The 26,241-nt window shown below is 29.0% G+C and overlaps 2 protein-coding genes across 3 annotated transcripts in view; one reads left to right on the top strand and one right to left on the bottom strand.

Moving 5' to 3' along the window:
• LOC115034021 overlaps positions 1–25,528 on the top strand; it is a 147,675-nt gene extending 122,147 nt beyond the window's left edge. The window contains exons 1-2 of one of the 2 annotated variants that reach the window (XR_003839369.1): positions 3,607–5,223; positions 24,091–25,528. Coding sequence is in view for 1 of the 2 variants with exons in the window: in XM_029489037.1 (XP_029344897.1) it covers positions 24,091–24,328 (238 nt within the window). In the remaining variant the exon portion in view is untranslated. Of the gene's footprint in view, positions 1–3,606; positions 5,224–24,090 lie in introns of those variants that run through there. The other variant, XM_029489037.1, reaches the window with a different exon arrangement.
• Positions 1–26,241, bottom strand: part of LOC100163483 — a 181,955-nt gene that overhangs the window by 114,715 nt on the left and 40,999 nt on the right. The gene's annotated exons all lie outside the window — the stretch shown is intronic.

Below are 26,241 nucleotides of genomic sequence, written 5' to 3'. Positions count from 1 at the left end.
TTTTGTAGGTAATATTTTATTCTTTGGTTCTGGGGTAGAAGTACTCTAAACCTTGCAACTGTAAATACGCCAATATAGTTAATGGGGGAAACGGGGCAAAACCGGCTGAAAAAATGAATATTTTCATAATAATTCAGGATCTTAAAATAAACTTAATCTATTTGCACAGTTGTATTAAGTAACTTATTGTTTACAATATTGAATTACAATACAGTGAATATCATTCGTATTTATTTTTTGACAAGCCATTAACTATTTTTAACATTCTATCGGTTTTGCCCCGATACTGGGGTAAAATCGATTTGTAATGGGGCAATACCGATGCATGATATTACAGGTACTAAAATAATGATGGAGAAAAATATAATATTAACCTTTTTTAAAGGAATTTACTAAACCAAATACAAATATCCATTGCATTTAAGTATTGTAACTATAGTTGTAAATGTTTCATAAATTACCTATGTATTATAATATATTTATAACTTGATTAATATTCAATAAAACCAAAATAAAAACAAATTTTAACAACACAAGTTGTTCTTAATAAAATAAAATAATTGGTTATTAGGTTGGTGTACTTAATCCTAACCAATAATAAATACGTAGATAGCAATTATCAAGCATTGTAAAAACTAATAAGCAATCGGTTTTGCCCCGAAGTATAATTTTTACGAAATTGTTGATAACTTACAGAGTATTATTAGATAAAAATAAGTTAGTGATTGCAAAACAGTCTTTACAAGTTGTAGATTCATACTAGACGAGTATGATAATTGTAGGATAGTTCTATCATTGTTAAATTTTAAATTCAAAATATGTATTAATAATAATTAACCATAAAATGTTTGTAATCGAATAACCATTCAAACCAAAACGTCGCGGTTGATGTTAGTGATAACAACATGTTTCATGATAAGGAATGAAATACATTTAAAACTGATAATTTTCATTCATAGAATAATGCGAAATAAGCAATATCGGTTTTGCTCCGGTATCTGTTTCACCCCGTGTTTGATTCATATTGAAATATTGATAAAACAATTTAATAACCAAACTTAATTCTTGTCGGTGAATACTTATTGTATATAATATGATATACAATATGATTAATAAAGAACAGTCGTTGAATTTGGCTTTTCGGAGATTTTTTTGCAAAGAAAACCATTTCTCAGTTAGAAACCATTTATACACAGATGCTACGCGTAGTGTGCGTATAATGATGTGACATTGACGAGTGGTTGTTGCAACGATTTTCCCGACGAATGCTCACATAACATACCGGCTGAAAGTATATTAAGCCTTTGATAGGTACGATAAAACGGCGTTATTACCGTATGACGTACTGTACCATGCATGTGGCTGTACTCGAGTGCCCACCCACATATTTACCATAACATTATAATATTATAATGTGTTTAACCGTAAAACGTACATACGAATAATTACGATTATGTATTATGAACGTATAATATTAATTGTTAACTCAATATTATTATCGTGTACGGATTAAAGGTCCTTTCGTCGTCGTCCGCGAGTCACGACCACCGGGGCGAGTGAAAAAGTATTAAAGAATCGTCGTCAACAGTTCTAAAAGCAGGCTTATTAGTGTAGACGAACGACCGAGCCCACCGCACGTGCGGTTTTCGCTCTGGAGACTTTTCGACGGCGGCGGCCACGGAAGAAGCACTTGTGTTAAATACGGGAGTAAAACATTAAATCGGTAAAACCCACTGGAGAGCACGTGGCAGTCATCACACGCCGTTTTACAAAGGCCTCTGCGGTGATGGAACGAACAGAGCTACAGCTATATAATAATATATAATATTATATAAAACTATACGAGTAGGGTTTTATTTTAATTAGTCAAAGACGACAAATGGAAGACCGACCGACCGCCGCAACCGCTGCTGCCACCACTGCGCAAGGGGTACCTTTTAGAAAATAAAACGCGTCTAGACAGAACACTGCACACACACACACACAAGAGGCGTCCACAGGTGCAGAAAATTCAGAGGAAGGATAAACCAATTTATTCGTCGAGAGGAAAACGAGCTTTTTATGGGCTTTTAATTATTAATGCTCACTTATAAAAGTGCTTCATCTAAAATGTTCAAAAGAAAATTATTCCTTTGGCGTTTAATTCAATAATACAAATGTTTTTTTTTCCATAATATGAAACAAATATTTTTTAAACTATAAGCTATTACTGTATAATATATATTACGAATGATATGAAATTTTAATCAATTAAATAATTAGTCCAAAAGCATTTAATCTAAGGGATATACCTATATAGATTACAATTTAGTAAAGATAACATTTTAGATTCTGAGCGTGGCGATGAATGGTGTTGGTCTTAAAATGGGTTATGTTTTTGTTTTGTGTCACTGCTGTTATTGTGTTTTGGAATAGAAAAAAAAGTTTGATTTAATTAGTATCTTGGTTCTGTGGTACTTGGAGGGGTTCCCATTCAAAATGATCTGATAACGTTCAACAAACATTTGTTTTGCCAGGCAGTACTTTCCACCAACCGTAAGTTATGCCGAATACTGGAGTCACAATACTTCTCAAAAGCTAACTGATGTGTGTGTGTGTGGGGGGGGGGGGGGGGGGGGTGAGAAATTTACATTTATAAAGTTATCACATTTTAATAATTTGAAAACAAAATATATCTAAATGATGCGAACGCACCTACTTGCTGTATCTTGTCAACAAAGTAAAGTTCGTTATATTATCTTGAATAACTATAAGTATTGATAAATGTTATAATACACCGATAGTGAAGTAAAACACTAAATACGCATATGAAAAATAATTCTACCCCCCCAAAGACTACGTACGAATACTTAAATACTGTTATCCAACGAATTCTTAAAATATTTGTTCATCGTAGATAATTTTTAGATACTAGGATCACAACCAAATAGGTACCTAATAAATAGGGCAGAGGACTTGTAGCATTTGCATATTTGTTTTGCATAGCTAGTCACAAAAATAGCTGAGTGCGAAACAAATACGTTTCATGCTTTCAAAAAGTAAGTTTTGAAATATTATTTTGCATATAAATGCATATTTTGAGTTTTTTTTTGTTTTTAGGGCATATTTCTTAAATTATATTATACTTTTGGAGACATACTTTAACTTAATTAATAATTTTATCAACTGACGTTTAAATTGTATTTAATACAACCAAAACATAAATATATTTTTAATTTTTGTCGTATAATATGGTTTTAACTGTACGCGGGCGCATGTTTTTCATAAAAGAGCTTGAAGATCGCCAATAAGAAGATAAGATTAATTTTCCGTATATTAATTTTATAGATAATAATAGATAATAAATATAATATAATAATAGATAATCATTTACGATGTGATGTCGGATTGGCGGCATTAAATTTTATTTTTAAAATGCATATTTTGTGACTTTTTATGGCAACAATAGTCCTCTGTGCTACAAATAAACAATTTTCGATACTAATTTTAATGTTTGGAGTCGAAAAATAATACTTTTAATAACCTTGTTTGGAAAATATGATATATACAACAAATAGATTATATCACATGTAATTCAAATTAACATATTATAAGCCTTTCATGTACCCATTAATACCTAATTTTTTTTTTTATGTATAAATTATAAAATGCAATTTATTTTCAGAAACGCCAATAATCTTAGCAGTTGAGGCGTATTTATAAATATAATTAATATACAGCGTCTTAACGAAAACAGGGAACACTTTATCACTCATTATCCTGTATATATTTTTAAATTCTGTTTGTGGGACATTCAACTAGACTAATACTCCCTTTACACTACTACACAATATAGTCAATAACCATTCGGATCGTTATGTGATAAATTACAACTTTTTTATTAGTATATTATGATTTATGCGTATATAATATATATATAATATATATCAATTTTTAGTATAACAATGCAGTATACTCACAACAATCGTTAAACAATTTTTAATAACTCGATAATATTACTTTTAACTAAATAAATTATTAGGTTTAAACTAGACTGTAGTCACTCAGTCACTGAATCTTTAATTTGGGATACCCACACTTTTGCACGAGCAATTATTGCTATTCGCACCGTTACAAGTGTTGTAGTGGTAATAGTATAATATAAATTATAATATACACGGCCGTGTTTAATACATTCAATTTGTGATAACATTTGTGTACAGGAAATGTAACAAATAATATATTATTACCGGTGCTGTTTGAACGATAGTACGGATGTTTTTCCATTGCATTCACTATGTCAATTGGAAACAGGCGGTTGATTGAATATTATAATTCTTCTCTTTCTTCTTCTCCTTTCTCTACGATTCTCTACGATTCTCTAAGAGTTTTGGCCGCCATCACAATATCCCACAATTGCAAGATTTGAACGCTGATTATTTGATGGTATCATAACAATTGAGTTTTTACAAAGCGGGGTTGTTGGCCCCGCGATCAACCCCCAACCCAGAGGACCGATTGAATATTATTAGGTATTATTTATTTAATATTATATATTATTATTGTGTTACCGCAGCTATATAGTATTATGTTCTCACAAAAATAGTTCGGTCGCAACCAATTTCTGGCGAGTACCTATAATATATTCGCGTGTAAATCACCTCAAAGTCACATGATGAAGACGAAGTCATAGAAAAAACATCGTATTGTTTACGTGCCATGAAGAAAAATACAAATATTATACGAGTGCAGTACGAAGTCAAGTGGTGGTGTTGTGCCCACGGCGGCACGACGTCGACACAAATGATATTTGAGATGGGTTACGTAATCCATTGATAGATTAGAACTAATAACCACTATACGAGTCGGCGGCATTATGATAATTATTATTTTTACGTCGCAGTCGTAGTCGTCGTGTGAATTCCAGCTCGAAGAGAGCGCTGTTACATTATTTATATAGCTATAATTATTATTTTACTCGTAAACACCGCGTACTTACAACAAACCATATACTCGGTTTACGGTTTGTCTGATTTTTCGCCGTCATCGTAACCGTTGAATGTATTACTATTGGATTTGAACGACGGCGTAACCGTGTGAACAATATTTCCTTAAACTCACGATCTAGTTCAGTTACTCTTATTAGTAAGTTATAGTTTCCAATCGTATCTATATATAGTTGGATAGAAATCTAATTAGCAATTCGTATTGAACTTTGGTCCAAAAACTACGCAATAATATCACGTAAGTCGATTTTGTGCTTTAGTTTAAATTTACGTACTTGAAAATCTAATAATATGCATTTGAGAAATAAGAACGATGTGTAATAATATTATGAATATTTGATAGATTTCAATATTGTTTTACGTTATAGAAATAAATGTAGTAGGAACTTATTATAGCTATATGTATTGTATTTAGATAGCTTATTGATTTATAATTTTTATTTAAAGTATTAAACACCGCAAAGGGTAAAATTTGTTACGGTAAATTAGTAACAATAAAAATGTTGACTAAACACTAAAAATTAAAGTGCAAGTACAAAAATCTATTTAGGTACAATATAGGTTTTTAAAATGCATTAACAACAATAATAATAGGAGTGTTATTAAAAAATTTTATTGTTTTAAATTGTTTTGAACTATTAGCATAAATTGGAAATGATAAGATGAATACCCATTTATGTTGTTTTTTAAAATAATACATTCCATATTATAAACAAATTAGTATTTTAATTTTTAGTTCAAAAAATATATGCTTGTAAATAACTTATAATTAAGAACATAATTACTATACCTAATTCAATAGTATTTACTATATTTAAATTGGAGTGATTATATTGTATAATTTTAAAAAGTAGGTACAAGCACACAACTCTATAAGTTACCTCTTAACTATTATTTTTTTAAGTACCTACTAGCTAAGTACCAGTTTAAAATATTATGAAAACTACGATTTTGCAGTTGAGCGCAATAAAAGTTTTCATTAGAAGATTTGATAAAATGTAAATGTACTCTTGATATTAATTACTAAGACAATATTAGTAGGTTTGTACAATTGTACTTAAATTATATTAAACATTTATAACATATATTATACTATACAGATTTTTTGTGTTAGGCACCCTCTTAAATCTGTTTAAATGCCCACACTCATAATTTCGAAGTTTTAACTTTTTGAAAATATTTTTTACATAACTTGATGTCAGTGCAATTCAAAACTTTTTAGTTTTTACAATATTTTATCGTAAGTTTCTTACATTTTTGAGAGTGTACCTACGTCTATTTAATTTCATATTCCAAAGCAGAATATTTTTTAGAGTATTTCAGTTCCTAAAAATTGAATTTTAAACAAGTACCTAGTTAATTTTTTATAATACTTATTGAAGTTTAAATGAGCTGAGAAGTGGTACCTACCTTCGTTGTAAATGTTGTAAATACAATAATATCTGATTTTTTTTAAAGTTATTGATCTACTGCAGTTATATAATTTTATAATATTTTACTAGGGTTGTGTTCGTGTAGTGTAGTAATAATTAATAGTACAGTAGTAATTAGCCAAGTAAAATAGGACTAATGTATAATCATAACATTTAATTTCATTTTTTATATTGTCGTACTTATAAAATAATTATTGAAGACCATAAATATAAAGATCATCATAATATTGTATAAAATATAAATCAATGAAGATAACTCATGATAAGTACAATAAGTGATAATACAAGATTAACTACTTAATAGGTTTAGTATTATGTTACAATCAGAGACTTAGTTAGGGGCAAGCATATGACATTATAATTGTATGATACAATCTGAGCCTCACGTTATAAAACATAATATTCTGAGGCCTTACCTAAAATAAGGTAGCGCAGAAGACCTTATATTTTTGAATTTTTAAGATTTTTCGTATCACTTAAGGAGTGTCCTGAGAAGATAAACTTTTGGTTTTCCAATGGTACTACCACCCTCTTTTTTACTTTAAATTAATTAACAGATATTTTTTTTAATTATGATGTATCTAAATCAAAATTCGAACAAATAATTTTCAAATTTATTAAAATTACGTGCTAAGAATTAGTGGTCAATGATGATAGTCCGGATGCTCGATTACGGATGTATGTAACTAGATCATACAATTTATGTAAATGTATTATTTGTTTATATTCATGTTTTTATTAGGATTTAGGTATTATTATTCAATTATTTTTTAAAAATTATAAAATACTAATTCATACATCTTATTTACTATAGTTTTTTAAATAAATTAAAAAGCAAATGAAACCTATGTATCTTTGCTATTTTATCTAAGCTATTATGTCACTCTTTTCGTAAATATAAATAAGGAATATAATATTTTCACTCTCAAACTTTAGACAATACATGTGTATTGTATTCAGTGACGAAACGTAGGTACCTAAAGGTCACTCATATGTGAATCTGATGATATTTACCCTAGTATAACCATTAACCACCTCATATAGGCAAGTCTTAAAAAATTGGGAAGCAATCGGTTGCCGATCACCACTTTCGTTTCGAAAGTGGTAGTTATTCAGCAATAATAATAATTAATGTGATTTCATTAATATAAAAGGTAATAATAGTTAATATGTTTCGATACCTAGTCACATTAATATAATCGGATTAATCATATATAGAGTATAACTGTGTTCTAAATCAGAATATAAAGTCCGGAGATAGCTGACTAATTAATAGGTTAATTACTAATTCATACAAATATATCAATATGAATTAACATTATCCATTGGTTTGGACGTCGGTTGTATTTACGTCCAGCCATTTAGACTTATCTGTATTTTTCACTAATTTATTTAACGTTATATTGTATAAAATCAAATGCTGTTTAAATATTTTGAGATTATGGTATTAAATTTAAATTTTAGATAAAGTTCTAGGAATTTAATATTTACATGAATCGTCATAGTAAAATTTTAAATTCTAAAAAGATAATGATTGATTACCATCACTGACTAGAAGTTGGAAGTATTCAGAATTAGGGAAGAGTTCAATAGTAAAATATGGTGAATAGTAAATAATAAAAATGTATATTTTTTTGTTTTTAGTAGAAACGTTTAAATGTGTTAAACTAAATAAGTTGAATATTTTACAGTAGCTTATTCATTAAATAATTAAATTCATATAATGTATATTCATTAAAAAATATGACCTATTGAGTTTTGTAAAATGTTGGTGATTTTAATTGTTCACGCATGTTTTACACTCTGATGTTATGAATATTGTATGTGTTCTATGTAGATATAAAATAAAATATAAATTATAACTGCAAACGCAAAATCAAGTGAACAAACACCAAGGAATTAGATTATAGGATCTAGGTGATACAAAATATACAGCTTAGGTTAGGTATAATATTGACATTGGGTAACAGTTATGTACTATTATCATAAATTAATTTTTTTTATAGGTTACTAAGTTACTACGTTACTAAGTTATAAGTCAAATAAATTCCTAGGTTTAAAATAATCAATTTTTTTAATTTAAAACACGTGCATTTTAATATCTTAATAAGTATTTAATAACTTTTAATTTGAATCTGTAATATCATAAAGATTTTGGTAACCCAGTTATTTCCACAATTACTGCAAAGTTTAGTAAATGTATCATATATGCCCAACTGATCATGAAAGTAGTTCATAGTAGCACGATTTGTCAAAAAAAATTGATGATGATTGATGAACTAGACTTCTTTTCCAATCTTCCGTTAGAGTTTATACTTAGCTTTTTTGCTATTTTACCAGATTTTTCAGTGAACTGAGGTACACTAAAACAAAATTACACCTATACAGTGCTAAAGTTTCTTATATTTTTTTATTTTATCACGGGTGAAGTTAGGCCATACAGCTAAAAACGGATGTCGGTTTATCCGATGTTAAAAGACTAAAAAACTACTGTACTGTTTTCAATAAAAGTTATATCGATAGATTTTTTGAGACTTGGAGGGTATTTATAGCTTATTTTCCAACCCCTATGGCCCTATAGCCTATAGGTAACTTAAGGGTAGCTCACACACACATGTTTTCAGCTCACGAAAAAATAATATTTCTGTTGTGAATTTTAATGGTTACTATTTGTTACATATCATATTACTATTATAATAAATTATTACATCTTTTTACAAATATATTTATAAAAAAAACAAATTTTTGGCTTTGGCCGAGCGAAACAGCTGCATATTGTAGTACTTATAAATTATTTTTTCATAATTTATTTTCAGAAATAACTTAAATAGGTAGTGACGCTATCTCTAATTTTATTCATGATAAACAGCGACTACGATTTAGATAATAATTTTTTTGACACTATAATATAGTACTATAATCAATAGACACATGTCTATATTATATTATATATATTTTTTAAATAACTTTAACTAAGAATTTTTCTGATTGTATACTATGAACTATGCAATAATAAATTATATCTTAAGATTTAAATAGCTATTCTAAATGTTATATAATTTTAAGCTTAATTTTTTGTGAACTAAACATTACATTACAATCTATTGCTTAAAGGTGATGCATAACCAATGATATGATATTTATTTTTATGTTATGTTCATGTTATTTATGGTTACAAAATAATCAATTAAGTACCTACCTATTATTATTATTATTATTACTATTATTATATACTATTTATTTTAATCAAATAATTTAGCATTACTAAATAGAAAACTGAATAAATCCAAAAGGTATTACTTGTTTTTTAATTTATTTGAAAATTATTTTAAGCAATAATAATAGGTATATTAGCATTTAAAATTTTATATAAATAAGTGCTTGACTATATAAATTATATGTTATATGTATAACTACTGTATACACATCATAATACACGCCCCTTTTATGGGCTAAAATAAATTCTTAGCACATAATGTTAAATAACTAAGAAACTACACATACGAGTTATTTATTTAGTAATTTTTATTTCTAAGCAACACAATATTTTATATTAGCATTTTTAAATTGGTTGGGGTATATTATTATAGTATTTTATTATGTCAAAAATGAATTCTTTAGTGACGTGTTTAAAAAAACATTACTATCGTACTTATTATTTAATATATGATTATATTTCTAATTGATGAACAGTCAGGCAATAGCGGTATTAGAAATATTTCGTTCACGTTGATGTCGGATATTCACCACTTGATAGTTTAAATTGTGTCACTGAATGGCAGAGTAGGTACCAATATTATTTGTATAAAAACGAAGACAGTCTTTCCATTGTGCGTTGGAAAACAAAAGAGAAAAACGCAAAACAAAAATTTTGAATAAAAAGAAAAGAAGCCATTTGAATTAGTTTCAAAAACGTTCCAATCATAATAATTTACACAAATATAATGGGAAAAACAAACTTGCGTATAACAATAATAATAATAATAATAATAATAATAATATGCATAATATAATACTACTGTTCTATAACGGTGGTATTTATAAACGAATAGAAATGTACTCTTTTGGCTTCGCGGGGATACAAACGATAAATTATTATTATACACGGATATATATATTATAATGTGGACTTATCAGATTAAAACAAACTCAACATTGAGATCCCTGCATCATTATTTATAGCTTTTACCCCTTCATAAGTCTTCTGTTTTTTGGTACTTTTTTTAATGGCAGATTTAGTCACCTGGAGGGAATGTATTACCCCAATCAATTTTCGGCTATTATCGCACCGATTCGGCAAATATTAAATACGTATGTGGTGCGCACAACTGAAGTCGTAAATAGCATACAAAATGTAGGTAACAGTCTAAAGTACGTCGCATCGTGTCGCAAACACAACTAATTCAATATTTACATAAACGACGTCTGTCGGGGTAACTGGGTAAGTCATGCATTTATTTATAATAATTCAACTGTCGTTTTATTAAAACAATTAAAACAAATAAGTCGCATTCGGGGAAAAATCGAGTTATGACTCAATTGACTTCATAAGAAAAGTGATGAAAATCCGGACGACGACAGTGTTTTAGTACGCTGTAGACGTCCAATCTGAAACGCAATGTAATATAAAAGTTTTTTTGCCCCGATAACGAGTGCGGTCGTGGTCGAATCTATATAGTGTCCTCTGGCGAAAAAAAAGTCAGCAACTGAGATAATATTATATTACTATGGGCTACTGTTAGGTACTGCTCGACGATGCCGTATTAAACATTTCAAAAAAGGTATTTTAGTTTTCGATACTGATATAATATTATTTCCATTTAATAATATCGGTCACGTAACTGGTAGATAATATTGCTACGGTCTCGCCCTTCGAAATTGTGTCATAATATTTGCGAGTTGAGACTTTTCGCTAATGATGTAAACCATTACACGTGGGCGTGAAAGTATAGTAAGCACATTGTATATTATTTACATCTAATTAAAAAAAAAACCAAGTATACCTATCCATGTTTTTTTATTACAATACTCGCAGGTTCGATAATTATTGTTTTGCCTATATAATTGTGTAGAAATATATCATTAAAAGTTTGTTGTCAGCACTCAGCAGAGAAAACTTGAAAGTAAAATCGTATAGAGCGGGTAGGTACTGATAAAAGTACTTTCGTGGGTAATTTTTTGGACGTGCCTATACGAAAGTAATATAATATGAAATACGAAACAACCAACCAAACAGTTAAAGTGAATATTATCTATCGGCTACCTGAGAAAAGGCACTGTGTCATAAATTAGATATTCCGAGCATATTGTTCACATGAAAGTATTGACTACTACCAATATATTATTATTAAAGCAAGTAAATATTATAATGTATATGTTCAGTTAAAACCTGAAATCCGTCAAAGCTAGTTTACACTAGTCAATACACGAGCTTTCACAGCCCCTTTTCGTCAACACTGATTTTGACTATAGTTGAAAATAGAATTAACTACTACTCTCAACGTTGGAACTAGTCTTAATTTACTTTTAGAATCTGAGTGGAACGATGAATGTATATTGATTTTACAATGATGTGTGTTTTTTTTTTATTTTTGTAATTTTTTTTAAAATTCCCAGTAATTTTCAAAAGCGCCAAGAAAAACCAAAGAAAAATTAAGGAAAAACGGGAATTTTTACGCAAAATCGATTTTTCACAAAATTGAATTTGGTTTTTGGTGTAACTTTAAAAAAAATGACCGTAGATACATTAAATTTTGACTGAATATTTATATTAGCATTTTCTATACACCATAACATTTTCAAAATATTTTGACTTATTTTGAGCTCTTTACGGACATTGTCAGTTTTTAGTTTTTTTTCTAAAAATATCAATAAAATTTTTTTTGTTGATTAAAAAAGCTTGGAAATTTAAAACAAGGCTCCTAGTATATTGTTTCAAAAGCAGATGAAAAATATTAAAAATCCTTAGTCACAGTTTTTTTTTATAAGCATTTTAAGTTCAAAAATTGACAAAATATGGAAAAATCACGAAAATTAGCAAATTATTTTGAGTTAAGAATTCGTAAAAAATTTTCTTTTTAAATCTAAGATTTTAAAATGTAATACAAGATTCCTTATAAGATTATCTGACTTTTTCAAACAAAAAATATCTATAAGAAAGTCAAATTAAATTTTTATGATCGTTTGAAATTCATATTTGTACAACATTAGATATTCACTCGATTTCTCATGTAACGATTTTCTTATTTTGTTGTAATTCAAAAACGAATGACTGTAGATACTTGAAAATTTCACTGAATGTTTATATTAGTATTTTCTATAAACGATGAAATTTTGAAAATAATTTGTCACTTTTTGAGCTGTTTATGGACATGGTCAGTATTCAATTTTTTTAGTTTTTTTTTCTATAAATATCTATAAAGTTTTATCTGTTCGGCCAAAATGTGTAAAAATTTAATACAAGGCTCCTGATATATTGTTACAATAGAAATTGAAAAATATTCAAAATACATAGGCACAATTTTTTTTTATAAGCATTTAAAGATCGAATTTTGACAAAATTTATCAAATTTAAAATTGAATAATTATTTCGTAGTTAAAAATTTATAAAATGTTCAATTTTTATATCTAAGGATTAAAAATGTAAAACAAGATTCCACCTAAGTAGTTAATTCTGTTACCAAAAAATCTAAAAAATACATGAACACAATTTATTTTTATAGTCATTTTAAGCTCAAATTTGGACGAAATCACATATTAAAAAACCTGGAATAACTATTTTAGTTATTTTGTTGTGATTGTATATTATTGAAACTTCTAAAGTATACTATTATATATATATGATAGTACCACGATTTGTTGTTGATGTACCTATAACGCGTTATAAGTACCTAATGGATATTGTGATATGATTAATTTGGAATTTATTATAGATACCTATTATTGGTCAATTTTTTTTTTTAATACCATAGATAAGTATACAAGATACCTTATACTTAGACTGACATACCGTCTCCGCTCAGAATCGTTTTTGTTATACAGTGATATTATATCATTGAATTCAAATTTAATACCATCCATTATACAGTGACGCACTTTTAACCTACTGTACAGTAGAGCGACATCCGTTTACCCACCTTTTTTTAATTGTGTCTGAAATATAATGATTAAAACTAAAACTATCTTAACTAAACTAAAACTTAAACTTCGAATTTTTTCGAAAATCATTTCACTCATAGTTAATATTAAAATTTAAAAATATTGTTAAATATTACTGAAAATAGTATATTGTGTGGCAAGGGCGGGAAGTGAGCCATTTCAGTCGCGGGCGTCGTGTGCGGCACGAGCCGTAGCGAGTGCCGCATTTCGCCAAAGACTGAAATGGCCTTCCCGCGCGAGTCACACATACTATTTTTTGTCACGCCCTTGCGTTCATGAAAAGGTTATGCAGAGATCTACGCAACAATTATAGACTATCTCTACAAAATATGTTTAAATGTTGATGCGTCATGCAAGGAGGTTATACTATACATTTAAGATGTAACCAAAAGTTTATGTTTTGTAAGAACCGTGGTAGGTATACATTTTAGTTTCTGGTTGTGCAGGGGATACGCGCCCGGCGGCCGGCACTTTTGGGGATTTCTTCTTTTCCGCCCGGCACTTTTGGGGATTTCCTCTTTTCCGCCCGGCACTTTTGGGGATTTCCTCTTTTCCGCCCGGCACTTTTGGGGATTTCCTCTTTTCCGCCCGCTGGACGGAAAAAGGACGCTTTCGAACGCTTCAACCGTGGTCGAAAACCAAACTTTCGGTGCAGGCGTGACAAAAACAATTTTCCGACCAAGAAAAATGCAAAAAAATGAGCTTGTTAATAACGCACTATACACAACCACGAACTGCACGAGTAAGCGATAGGCACTCAAATACTACTGCATAATTCATAAATCATAAATAGCTTGATATATACAGGACACAGCTACCACAGCTATTTCTTTAAGGCTTTAACTATTATAACTTAATCGATTTCATAGGAAGTCGGTCGATTTTATCTCAATTTATTTTATAGCTGGCTGTCCATCGCAATCGCCTATGGTCACGCTCGTTTTAGGTTTTATTTTTAATACGTATACATTTCAGTAAAAACTAGTTTGTCCTTTTAGACATTTGAAATTGAAGTTTATTCTAGTTTTAACTTGTTAAAATCAGTTTTGACGAAATGGGTTTGTGAAAACTAGTGTTAACTAGGTAGCTAAAACCATGACAAAATAGATAGGTATCATCACAGTTTTTTGATACGCATTCTCCGCTCTTTACTTCACCTATACTGTAGTTCTCAACTTCTTATTGTTATAATAAATAACACGGAAAAAAAATCAACCGATCAGAAGTGGAGAACTACGACACGAGCTAGAGATGAAGGAGATGCGCATACTAAAAAAACTACTATAAATATGATACTACACTTTGAGACCTTCTAATTTAATCTGTCGGGTGGCACTACTGAGTGCCCTCCTCCATCTGTTATACTCGATATGTAAATACTTTATCTAAATTACTTATTGTACTAAATTGTTGTATGGATTGTAATTATATTTTTAAATAAAAAAAAAAAAAAAATTAAAAAAAAAAAAAAAAAAATATGATACTACCTATCTATTTTGTCATGGTTACAAGACGTATAGTTTTGACGTATATCGGGTTTTAACATAATATAATATAAAATATGTAATACCTATAATCTATATAAAAAAGTATAAAATGTAAGACAGTAATAACATACGATTCACGACTTTATATTATTTCTATCGTCATCGTGGTATATTATACTTTACACACGCGTTATATATATTATATAAACGTGACATTATACGTTATACGCGCATATATATACACGGAACATATCTAACCTCAGTGGTTTTTCCGGGCGGAACGGGCCGGAAACGACCGCCGGAAAATGTATGCCATCGCAGCTCCACGTGTGTGTGTGTGTGACGGCGACTGTGGTAGTATTATAATATAGTACATGTGTTTTCCTTCCGACGACCACTTATTCCCTATCTGCAATAACGTATATAAGCGTAGCACGGGGGAACGATCATGGTGAAAGAGAAAAACCTACACACACACATATATGTATTATGTATATTATATTATACGGTAGTTTCCGAAAATTATCATTTCGATCGTCTGTACATTATAATATTATTATTATTATCTTACTGTTTCTCGAGCGAAACAAAGGCCCGCCACCGCGCACGACGTCCGTATTATTATTATTATTATTATTATTATATTATACTCTATTATTACGATTTACATAACCAGTGCATATCATAATATTATATAATTATTATACGACGACTCTAATACATGTGCACGATTGCAGGTACCTGTTCTTTATAAAGGCACGTTCTTAAACAGTGCAGGCGAACAACAAACGTCGAGATGTATACGGAAATAGCGCGGCATGAAGTGTGTCTGTATGAGACAATAATACTATTATTATTAATAATAATAATGATAACGTCCCCATCGGCTTCGTTTTATATAGCACCGCGAAGTAAATGTACCAATTAAGATGCGAGACGCCTAAACCGTATAATATATTATTATTATAATATTGTGTTTTAACCCGACCGGAAAATTAGTAGTTTGACGTTCTGTCGCCGTGATAAAATTATCATTATTATATGGCAAGTTGTAGGTATAGGTTCGAAGTAGTGACGGATATCAGTCATCGGCCACCCACTAGGTTTATTACATATTTTTTTTTTCTAATGAGCAGTATTTTTAAAATGTTCTTATTTAAGTTCATGCATTACGCCTATTGGGTATTTACTATTTTCGGTGGCAACGAACTCGTGATATAATATTGCGAAATACGAAGTTATATACGGAAAATTGCGTAGTTAAAGAATTATATTTTATATCGGATGTAATCAAAGGTTGGGGAATGCATCGACTATACAGAGTCATCGTCGTTCGACTGATCTATAATAATATGTACCTACTACCTATACTGCATTAGAGACGCGTCCACAAAGACTTTTTAAAAACAACCACTATAACACAATGGAAGTAAACATTAGCTTATTCTTCTTCGGGAGGTACTTAGAGTTAGGTACTAGGCATATATTTATATAACAAAATAGTTTTTTATTTTCATATTTTATACGTCTTAAAGCCTCCTAACCTATGCGCTCGTGAAAGTCTTACACCGTAATTGTACTACATTTTGTAATTGTCTGTTCCGTCTATCTGGTCATATACACGCAGGTCACCTACATGACTACATATTATTATATTTCTTTAATGTTTTAATTTTTTTTTTCGGTTACTGTTTTGGAGCTCACCTGTAATAGTAATAATAAAAACACACCCAAATGTGTTATTTCATGTCGTCTGGTTGTACCATCTCTTAATCGTCTTTATAATCGTGTTCACTCTTTATTATAACTACCATATTATTGTTCAATCACACAGTTGCATTAAACCACCTCAATTAGACGTATATTAAGATTTTCGTCACATTTTATATTTTGGAGCGAAGCGAGGTACTAGGTATTATATCGAGTTTGTAATTTTGAGATTTTTGTCTGCGAACCATTTCGGACATATTATAATTTAGTCAGGACTTCAAAAGTTTCAAATCACGTCGTTGTAGATGATAGGTGTATCGTTATCTACATGTTTTACATTTCAAATAAGTATTAAAAGTTATAGAAAACCGAAAAAATTAAGTGGAATTAATAAGAACATTATATAATTATTTGCAGATAATCAGATAACTGTTCTATTTGTCTAGCTAAGATAAAAAGATAAATATTTTTATCTAGATAATGCACAACACCGGTTGTATGTTAGCACATTTCTAATTTTATCATACATTAGATATTGATTTATGATTTTATTTAATGTGCTTATAGGTGGACAGAAATTAAAATGTCAATCAGGCAATTTTATTGGTGTGGGAATAATAGGAGTAACTATTGTGCGCAGAACAGGTCACCATAATAATTGTATTATATTATTGTAATAATATACACGCCATTATACACTTCGCACCATTTGGGATAGATGCCAAAACAACATTATAATGATAATATAATAATAATGCTGCATACGGTCTTACGTCGCGATGATGTCGGGTAGTCGCAGATATATAAAATAACGCGTAATTTTATAATATAAACGTCCGCAATGAACATCCATTGTATCATACCGCACATATTATGCACATATATTGCAAACACCTTCAGGGGATTTTTTTTATCATGAACCACTCATTATTTTAAACAAATTTACATTGTTTCTAGTTGTTAAAAAAAAAAAAAATGTTTTTTATCCTTATTATTTTTTAAGTTTTTTACTTTTTTGAGTGACAATATACATAATTTTAATATCAATTCCAAAGAAAAATACTTTTTTGAGTATTTCGTTCGATAAAAACACGAATTTTGGACGAGTATATCCACTTTATAAGTAGAGATGATATATAGGATGTTGATGACCTAAAAAAGTATCAAAAACGACCCCAAAAAAATGCTTTAATCGCCTAAAAAAATTATCGTAAATAATCGAAAAATATTCTGATTTGGAAGATGAAATTAAAATTTTATGTTGTCATTCAAAAAGTAAAAAACTTAAAAAATTATAAGAATACAAAGTATTTAAAAATATTGTAATTTAAAAAAAAAATAACGTTTTTTTGTAACGATTTGAATCCATGTAAAAAAATATTTTAAAAAACGTTAGTACTTTTTGAAATAATCAATTGCTCTATATAGTTAGGTACTCAAAGTATATTTATATATTCATATATTAAGATTAAACAATAGGTTATAATAATATACACATTGCACATACGTCATACGCTAAATTGTATTATAATACATATCCATACTCTTCATCAATAGATCGTGTGATTGTTGTAAGTACTGAAATATTGCTCGATCTACAATAGTTTTAATGGTATATAAACTATTTAGTTAATGATCTGGACTAAATAATATTAAATTTCTAATAACACGTTATTAATATGTACACAGTTAGGATTATGTACTCCTCAATTAAGTGTACATGTTAAGATATTATGTGAACTGAGAGAGTTTTTTTTATGAAGGAAATCTACAATACTTTGATTTGAAAATAATGAAATTCTAACGGGAAACTTAGTGCTTGCACATAATATAATAATGTAGTAACAGACCTATATATAATACGTGTATCGTGTTTGGCATGTATAATAGTCGTTGTTGTAAGAGGTTTAGCAATAAATCGATCTCTAGGTGAATGGTGGTCACATCTAAAATCTAAATAAATAATAATGAAATAAAAATATACAATATTCCTATTACTTTAGATGTATTCAACATTGTGCTAAGTCTCTACTACCTATATTATGTATAATATTATGCAGCTTAAAAATTTCACAACAAGCACACACACGCACACACACACACACACACACACACACACTATATATGTATGACTGTTCCTAAATAGGTGGATTTTATTTCCATAAATACTAATACTTTCACTGACTTGTGCGAATATATTACACTCGATATAACTTGAACTTGTATATTGATACAAAAAGTAGTAAAACTGAAGATTTTTCAGATAAAATAAACAATATATTTTTTTATACGCGGCATCATATGTTGTAGCAAATATAGAGTGATTCTCCAAGGATGATCACCCCGCATAATTAATTGAATAATGAATTAATTGTATAGATTTTTAAACTATTTAAGGAGCGTCATGTTGGCGCGATACCTACCTAATTATTTTTGGAAATGAGAACTTACTTTATTTTACTGTAAATTGCTAGTCATATGATTATTTTAAAAATGTTAATGTATTCAAACTGAGATTCAAACGAGTAGTTTTTGAGTTATTAACTTTGTTTACTGTTGATTATAATATTATGTCTGTGATAATGCAGGTTTGGATTTTTGATAGATATGGAGGCTATGCTAATTTGAGCATTTTAATAATAAATATTAATCTATCTTGGTGTACAAATGTATTTAAAAGTCAAAGATCTCCTGTTTGAATTTCGATTTAGAAACATCGAAATGTTCAAAAAAATCATCTGTTTGACAATTTACAGTAAAAAATATTGGTTCTCATTTGTAAAAAAGAAGTGATTGTATCAATACTCTCCGTAAATGGTATAAAAATCTAATAATTTGGAATTTGTATTTACATACAATCCTCAAGTATAGGTTCTTAAAAGTTCCAAAAATTTGAAATAATTGAATAAATTCATTAAGTATTAAAGGAAATAATGTAGGTGAGTATACTTGGTATATCACCCTGTATGTCATATATAATTGAAAATGGATTACTAGAATTTTAAATTATATATTACCTATAATTAAATATTGTATTTAGGTATGCGTATAAAAAAAAAAAACGTAGGTAAAAATATTTTAATGACCACCATATTAATTTTAGAGCAAGGATAATACAATAATAATAATAATAATAATAATAATAATAATAATAATAATAAAATATTGAATATACCACCGCCGCGGCGAAAGGTGCAGCAGCAATAATAATGCAAAATGCATCGACGAGACCAGTTTCCGCGAAACGCAAGGACAAAGTTGTGGAATAATATTATATTATAATATTATTATTATCGTTATTTATCGTGCGCACGCAGCCTCCACCGCCGCCGTCGTCACTGACATCGTCACTGATGACTTTCAAACGGCTTCTTGTGAATAAAAATAAAATAAAACTGACACTGCTCCTGGCTACATGCAGTACATGTACATACTATTATATTACCTAAACATTTTATCATAACGTGATTATTACCACAACGCTTTACAAACAGTTACTTTGAGTCAAAAACGGAAGGGAGACGTTTTAAGTACATATTTGTCATTCGAACAAAGTTTTGATAATATTTTAATTTTCTTAATATTTATAAGTTAATAAGAAAAGAAAAACACAAATCTTTAGCACAAACAACGCCAGGCGGGACAGCTAGCATGTTATATTATTTTTTATACGATTGTTGCGTTTTATTTCAATGATATGCGTTTTTCTACTTTCAATTATTATACATATTTACCTAGAAATTTATGACACGTCGAAACGGTTTTTTTTTCATACAATGTGTTTTCATTTACGTAACCAATATATTCTATCAAAACGATATTTTACATTATAAAATATACATAATATACAAACTCATAAGCGGGTGATATTATAAAAAAACAGCTGCGCTACAGCGGATTTCATTATATTATACAGGAATATATAATATTTTGCACAGTCGGACGATTGCGGTCGTCTCGTCTTCTTCATACCTTTGTCGCAGACGTAATACATATTATATATATATATATATACTGCGACCGGGACAACAAAATAATATTAATAATAATAATAATAATAGAAACCTCACAGCTTAAACAACGGCGTTTAACCCCTGTCAACAGCAGGAGGTGGTCGTTTATATATATATATAGGTATAATGTATATATGTACTGTATATTATATCATACATCATAAATATTATGTATTATTGACAGCGGGTTTGGAAGCGTACGCAGTGGGTTGCCAGTTTTAATACTCTATTTACTGATAAATTAATAAAAAAAAATGTTATAAATCATATTTTGTGACTTCGAGGGCAATAATAAATAGGTATCCAGGTTTAATAAGTTGTACAGGTGTAGACTTGAAACAGCTCGAGTTTCCTTCAACTTTGATAGTTACCTGCAACTTTGTCAATAAAGTATACGAGTGTAGGACTGTAAAATTCGAATACATTCGTTTTATCATGCCAAAATAATTGCACTACATGTATTATTAATTATCATATTCACAACGGGTGAAAAGTCTAGACTGCATTATAAAATGTATAATACCTAGTATAATTGTCAATTATTTCCGACAATGGTTGTCACGAACGTGCGAGAGAGTCGTCGTGCAAAGTTGCATGGGGCTTGCATATATAGTTACATCGTACATGTGCAGTACAAAATATATACAATATTTATGATGTAATTATTAATGAACCGAAAACGAATATGCAGTTATAACAGGTTATACTATATACAAATGTATTTTAAAAAATAATGTTTAATGTTTAGTTTAAAAAAAATTAATAGTAAAATATGATTAAACCATTAGTTTTCATTATTTTAATCACCACGACATGGTGTGTTAGACATTATGGTAAACAACACATTTTAATGTTTCAAGTGTTCTCTCATAGTCTCATGTTGAGCGTACAGCAATTTGAATAGAGATAGCAAACCACCGCTTCCAATTTCCATAATTTGGTAATTCGAAGAACCTAAATTGAAATTGAAATATACACAACTATTAGGATTTCAGCTTAGGTGTTCGTGCAGGAAACTAGTACATTTTATGGCCAATTGAGTAGGTACTATAATAAACTGTCGACTATAAACTGGCAGAAAAACGTGGTAATAAAATATAAGATCAAGTTATATGTTTAGACAGCCAACATCATCGGGAAAACTGTTTGATCGAAATAAAAAAAAAAATTTAAAAGCTGGTTAGTGGATGTCGTTCTGCTGTACAGTAGGTTACAAAGTGGGTCACTGTATAGTGGATTATATTTAATTTGAATTCAATGATATTTAAAAATGACCTATCTAAAGTACCATCTTGATCCAATTTATTGCACTCCTTCTGCTAGAAATTTTGTTTACAGGATAAAAAAAAAAAATAAACACCATTGTAAAACCACTAGATCTCTCTCTCCGCTCAGAATCTAAAATAACGATAAAGAAAAATTCAAACAATTATTAAAAGACCTTATTATTGCTCTTGGGCTATATAGTTTCATTATACATTTTAAACATTAATATTAACTCCTTCAGAGTATGACTTCTTTAATGTTTTTCCCTGGATATATATTATATAGGTAGTTACAATTAATTATATGGATAATTAAGATACACTACTCTTTTAAACTGTTATTTGTTTAATTATATACATATTTTACATTTTGTACCATAAAAAGTACATAGTTAAACTAAAATAATAATAATCGAAAAAAAACTTTATTACATAGTAGGTATATTATATTTTGTATTTATCGACAGCTCATATACGCTACAATGACAACGCGAGCACGTTAAATAATATAAACGTTATAAGTACGAACAAAATATATTGAATGTATTACGTAAATGGATTTTTTTGTCGAATAAAATATATAACTCAAAGACATAACCATCCCAGCTGTGTACGTAAATACATATCTGCCCGAGGTTTGAACATATTACACTGTATACATTTTCTGTTCGATTCCAACTCAAAAATATTAATTTAAAACAAAACCGTTTGTAAAATACAACAATTGTATTTATTGAAACCATGACTACGATATTATATATATTATATAAAAACGAAAAAAAATCTATTGCAAAATGATGTTTATGAAAACCATAAAATTAAAGTTTATACGCTTCTACGTCAATATATTGATGTTAAATTGTAATGTATTTCACTTTTAAACCGACAGCGAGGATTCGTCTGATAATGCTATTACACATTTACACGTATAGTGTAATTTAAGTATATGTGAATCAGTATAATTAACAATGGACATAATATGAAATATCTCGTGTGTAGTGTACACTCTGTGCTTGGAGGATTTAACGATCTTACACCGAAGACTGAAACCATTATGTATTTATGTGGTATTTATCAGACTCTGTATAATATTATTAAAATATACTTCACGTCAACTCTGTCAAAAATAAAAAAATTCTATTTCTATTTCTATATATATTATTTGTATAATATATAAAATTATAAAATAACTTGCCCTGATTCATCCTCGCCTAGCCGGGCCCACTGAAGCTTTGATGAGGATGAATTTTGGTCAATACCATAAATTTGTTTAATGATCTAAAGTCTAAAAGCCCCACTACGAGAGGATTTTCCAAAATAGAGAGGTTAAAGAGGGCCTCAAACAAGGATTTTGATATCCACGGTGGAAATTGAAATTGTTTTTTTTGTTTATAAATGGTTGTCATTGGTTGCAGATTATAATAGTAATAGCAATTTCCTACTTTTCCGATAAATCTTCCTAAATTTTTCTTTCATACAAAACCTTTATTTCATTTTTAACCGTTCATTTACGAACACAACAACAAAAAAAAAACAATCAAATCCGTCAAGCCATTTTTGAGTTTTAGCCAGACTAACAAACAGCTTTTGATTTTTATTAATATAATATAATAATATATAGAAGATAGATAGATAGTAGAAATTAGTATTTTTTTCTTGTGTATAAATGGTTGACATTGGTTACTCAGCAGATGAGGTAATAGCCGATGATATACCTTATAACCTTTTAGAAAAGTACCCAAAAACAACTATTTTTATAAATAAATGTGGTCTAATAAATAATAATAATAATAATACTAACAATGGTAAATGATCAAAAGGCAATCTCTACAATATGTAATAGAAAAACTGATAAAAAAAAGTTAGAACACAAAAAACAAAAAAAAACTCTATACGCGGGCGAAACCGAATTATTCAACTATAAACAATACAATGTATAAAATATATTATAACACTATCAATTATCATAAATAATATTATTATGACGACTATCGTTTGATTACCCAATTTTACACCGCACGTTATCGTGGTTTTTACAGAAAAAATAAACAGGAGATCGAAGGACGCAGCAGCAATCAAATGGAAAACAAATCGCGGTGCATGCAGGACAGGGCGGGTTATGAAGGTTTCGAGTTGCTGGGCTTCAAATTCGAAATGGAAGATACTGCGTTTTCCATGGTCGCCACTGCCTTGTTCATGGTGCTCTTTTACTTTGGGCTTTATATCAGACAGTGCGACGACGAAAGCAATGCACTTGGCATAGAGAGATTCAATTGATATGCAGCTGCAGTGGTATACTACACCTTGCGAAGTCCACCCGGGCAGCGCTCTCTATGGTGTTTGAGTGGGGAGGGGGGGAAGTCACTACGTTTATCTTTGCAATACGATTGTGGTACCTGAGAAACGCTATATAATATAGTATATAGGTGATATAGTAGGTGATCTAGTATCCACGGTTGATTTATACAGAGTACAATTTTTTATTTTTAAAAAAATTATGAAAACAAATGGCGCACGGTCGGTGTGGTGGAAGATCGTATAAAAAATAAATAAATAACATTTCGTCGTTGGTGGGAGGCGTGGTGGGCTACACATACATTTTGAAAATAATAAAAAAAAAAAACAATCATATTTTTAATTTATTTTTTAAGTCAATGCCCGCGGATGACTGAATATATTTCGATATCGTAGAGCTGTCAATATTTTATACGTTTATATGAATACTATCTATTATTATTTATTCACAACGGCAAAATCGCAAAAATTATTTAGTGGTTAATTTTTTTGAAAATGTTGATGTAGGTACCTAATTCAAAATTCAAATGATTAGTTTCTTAGTAGTTATTAAAATGTATGTATTAAGGATAATAATATAATATAATATAGTCCTTAAAACTCGTTTTACAAATCATTAATGTTTTGAAATTAATATTAATGAATACAATTATCTAATCAATGTATAGTCCCCATATCTTAAAACCCATTACCATGGACCTTTTATCCTTACAACACAAAGTTAAATAACTCAAAATAATTCTTTCGCATTTTGATTCTGATTCTACATTTTTTTCAGAAAAATTATCCACTACATAATTTACAATTGAAAGGGGGGGGGGGTGTCTTATTTAAAAAACAGAAGTTTGCTTTCCTCAAGCAGTACAAAAAATTTCAAGAATTTGAAAATATGGGTTTTAAGTATATTTAAAAGTTCTGAAAACCAGATTTTGAATAACTACATTATTGAAATAAAAAAAAGGTGGTGAGCATGCTTGTAGGTATATACATACCATATCGTATACCCGTAAAGAGTACAAGGAATACGTACTCATAACATAAGTATTATATAATATAATATATTATAATGTCTGTAAGAAATAATTGTCAAAACCCAACATGTTTGTGAATATTGTATACATGTACCTATATTATATTGTTGATCGTATTTTTTTAATAATATTATATATTTTTGTTGTTGTACGGTTTTGGTGTGATTTATTATTCTCTGGTCCTTAACCCCATGATAACACCGCAAGACTGCAAAGTGCAAACCGACATGGCATACTTTGACGACGACGACGACGATGATGACCGTGAAAATATGTGAATAATAATATTATATTATACCTATGCAATTCACATTCAATGATATAATTAAATAAAATCGTACAAATGATATTCTACTTTTAATGTACCTATATACGTATTACGTGAAAATATATTATTATAAATATTTGTGATAGATATATTCAGCTTCATTTTTAATCTTTTTTTGTGTGCACAATATAGTATACATATTATCAAATTAATTATATTATAATATTAATGTATAGATAATATGTTTGATGATTTCTATTTGATTATGTTGTATTTGTATATTATGTCTCAAGCTCATTCTACATTTTGGTTGATAATATCTTATAATATAATTTGTTAAAGGTAAATTGACATTTCAATATTTAATTACTCGTATAATAATATTATGCTATGATCAAATCTTAATTTGTATCATCACTAGGGTTCGGATTTGAAGGCAAATGCCTTTCTTTTATTTATCATAATAGAAAAATAATTTTTATACAAAAATGTGTTTCATTTAATTTCTTAGACGATGGATGTATTTTTTTTTTGCCTTTTTTTGCCTTTTTACTTATAAAAGCCTTTTTGCCTTTTTTTTACCTTTTGACTTATAA

Source organism: Acyrthosiphon pisum, chromosome A2 (assembly GCF_005508785.2).
Source record: "Acyrthosiphon pisum isolate AL4f chromosome A2, pea_aphid_22Mar2018_4r6ur, whole genome shotgun sequence".
In the NCBI taxonomy this organism is placed as follows: domain Eukaryota; kingdom Metazoa; phylum Arthropoda; class Insecta; order Hemiptera; family Aphididae; genus Acyrthosiphon; species Acyrthosiphon pisum.
This window is presented reverse-complemented; position numbering and strand designations above follow the sequence as displayed.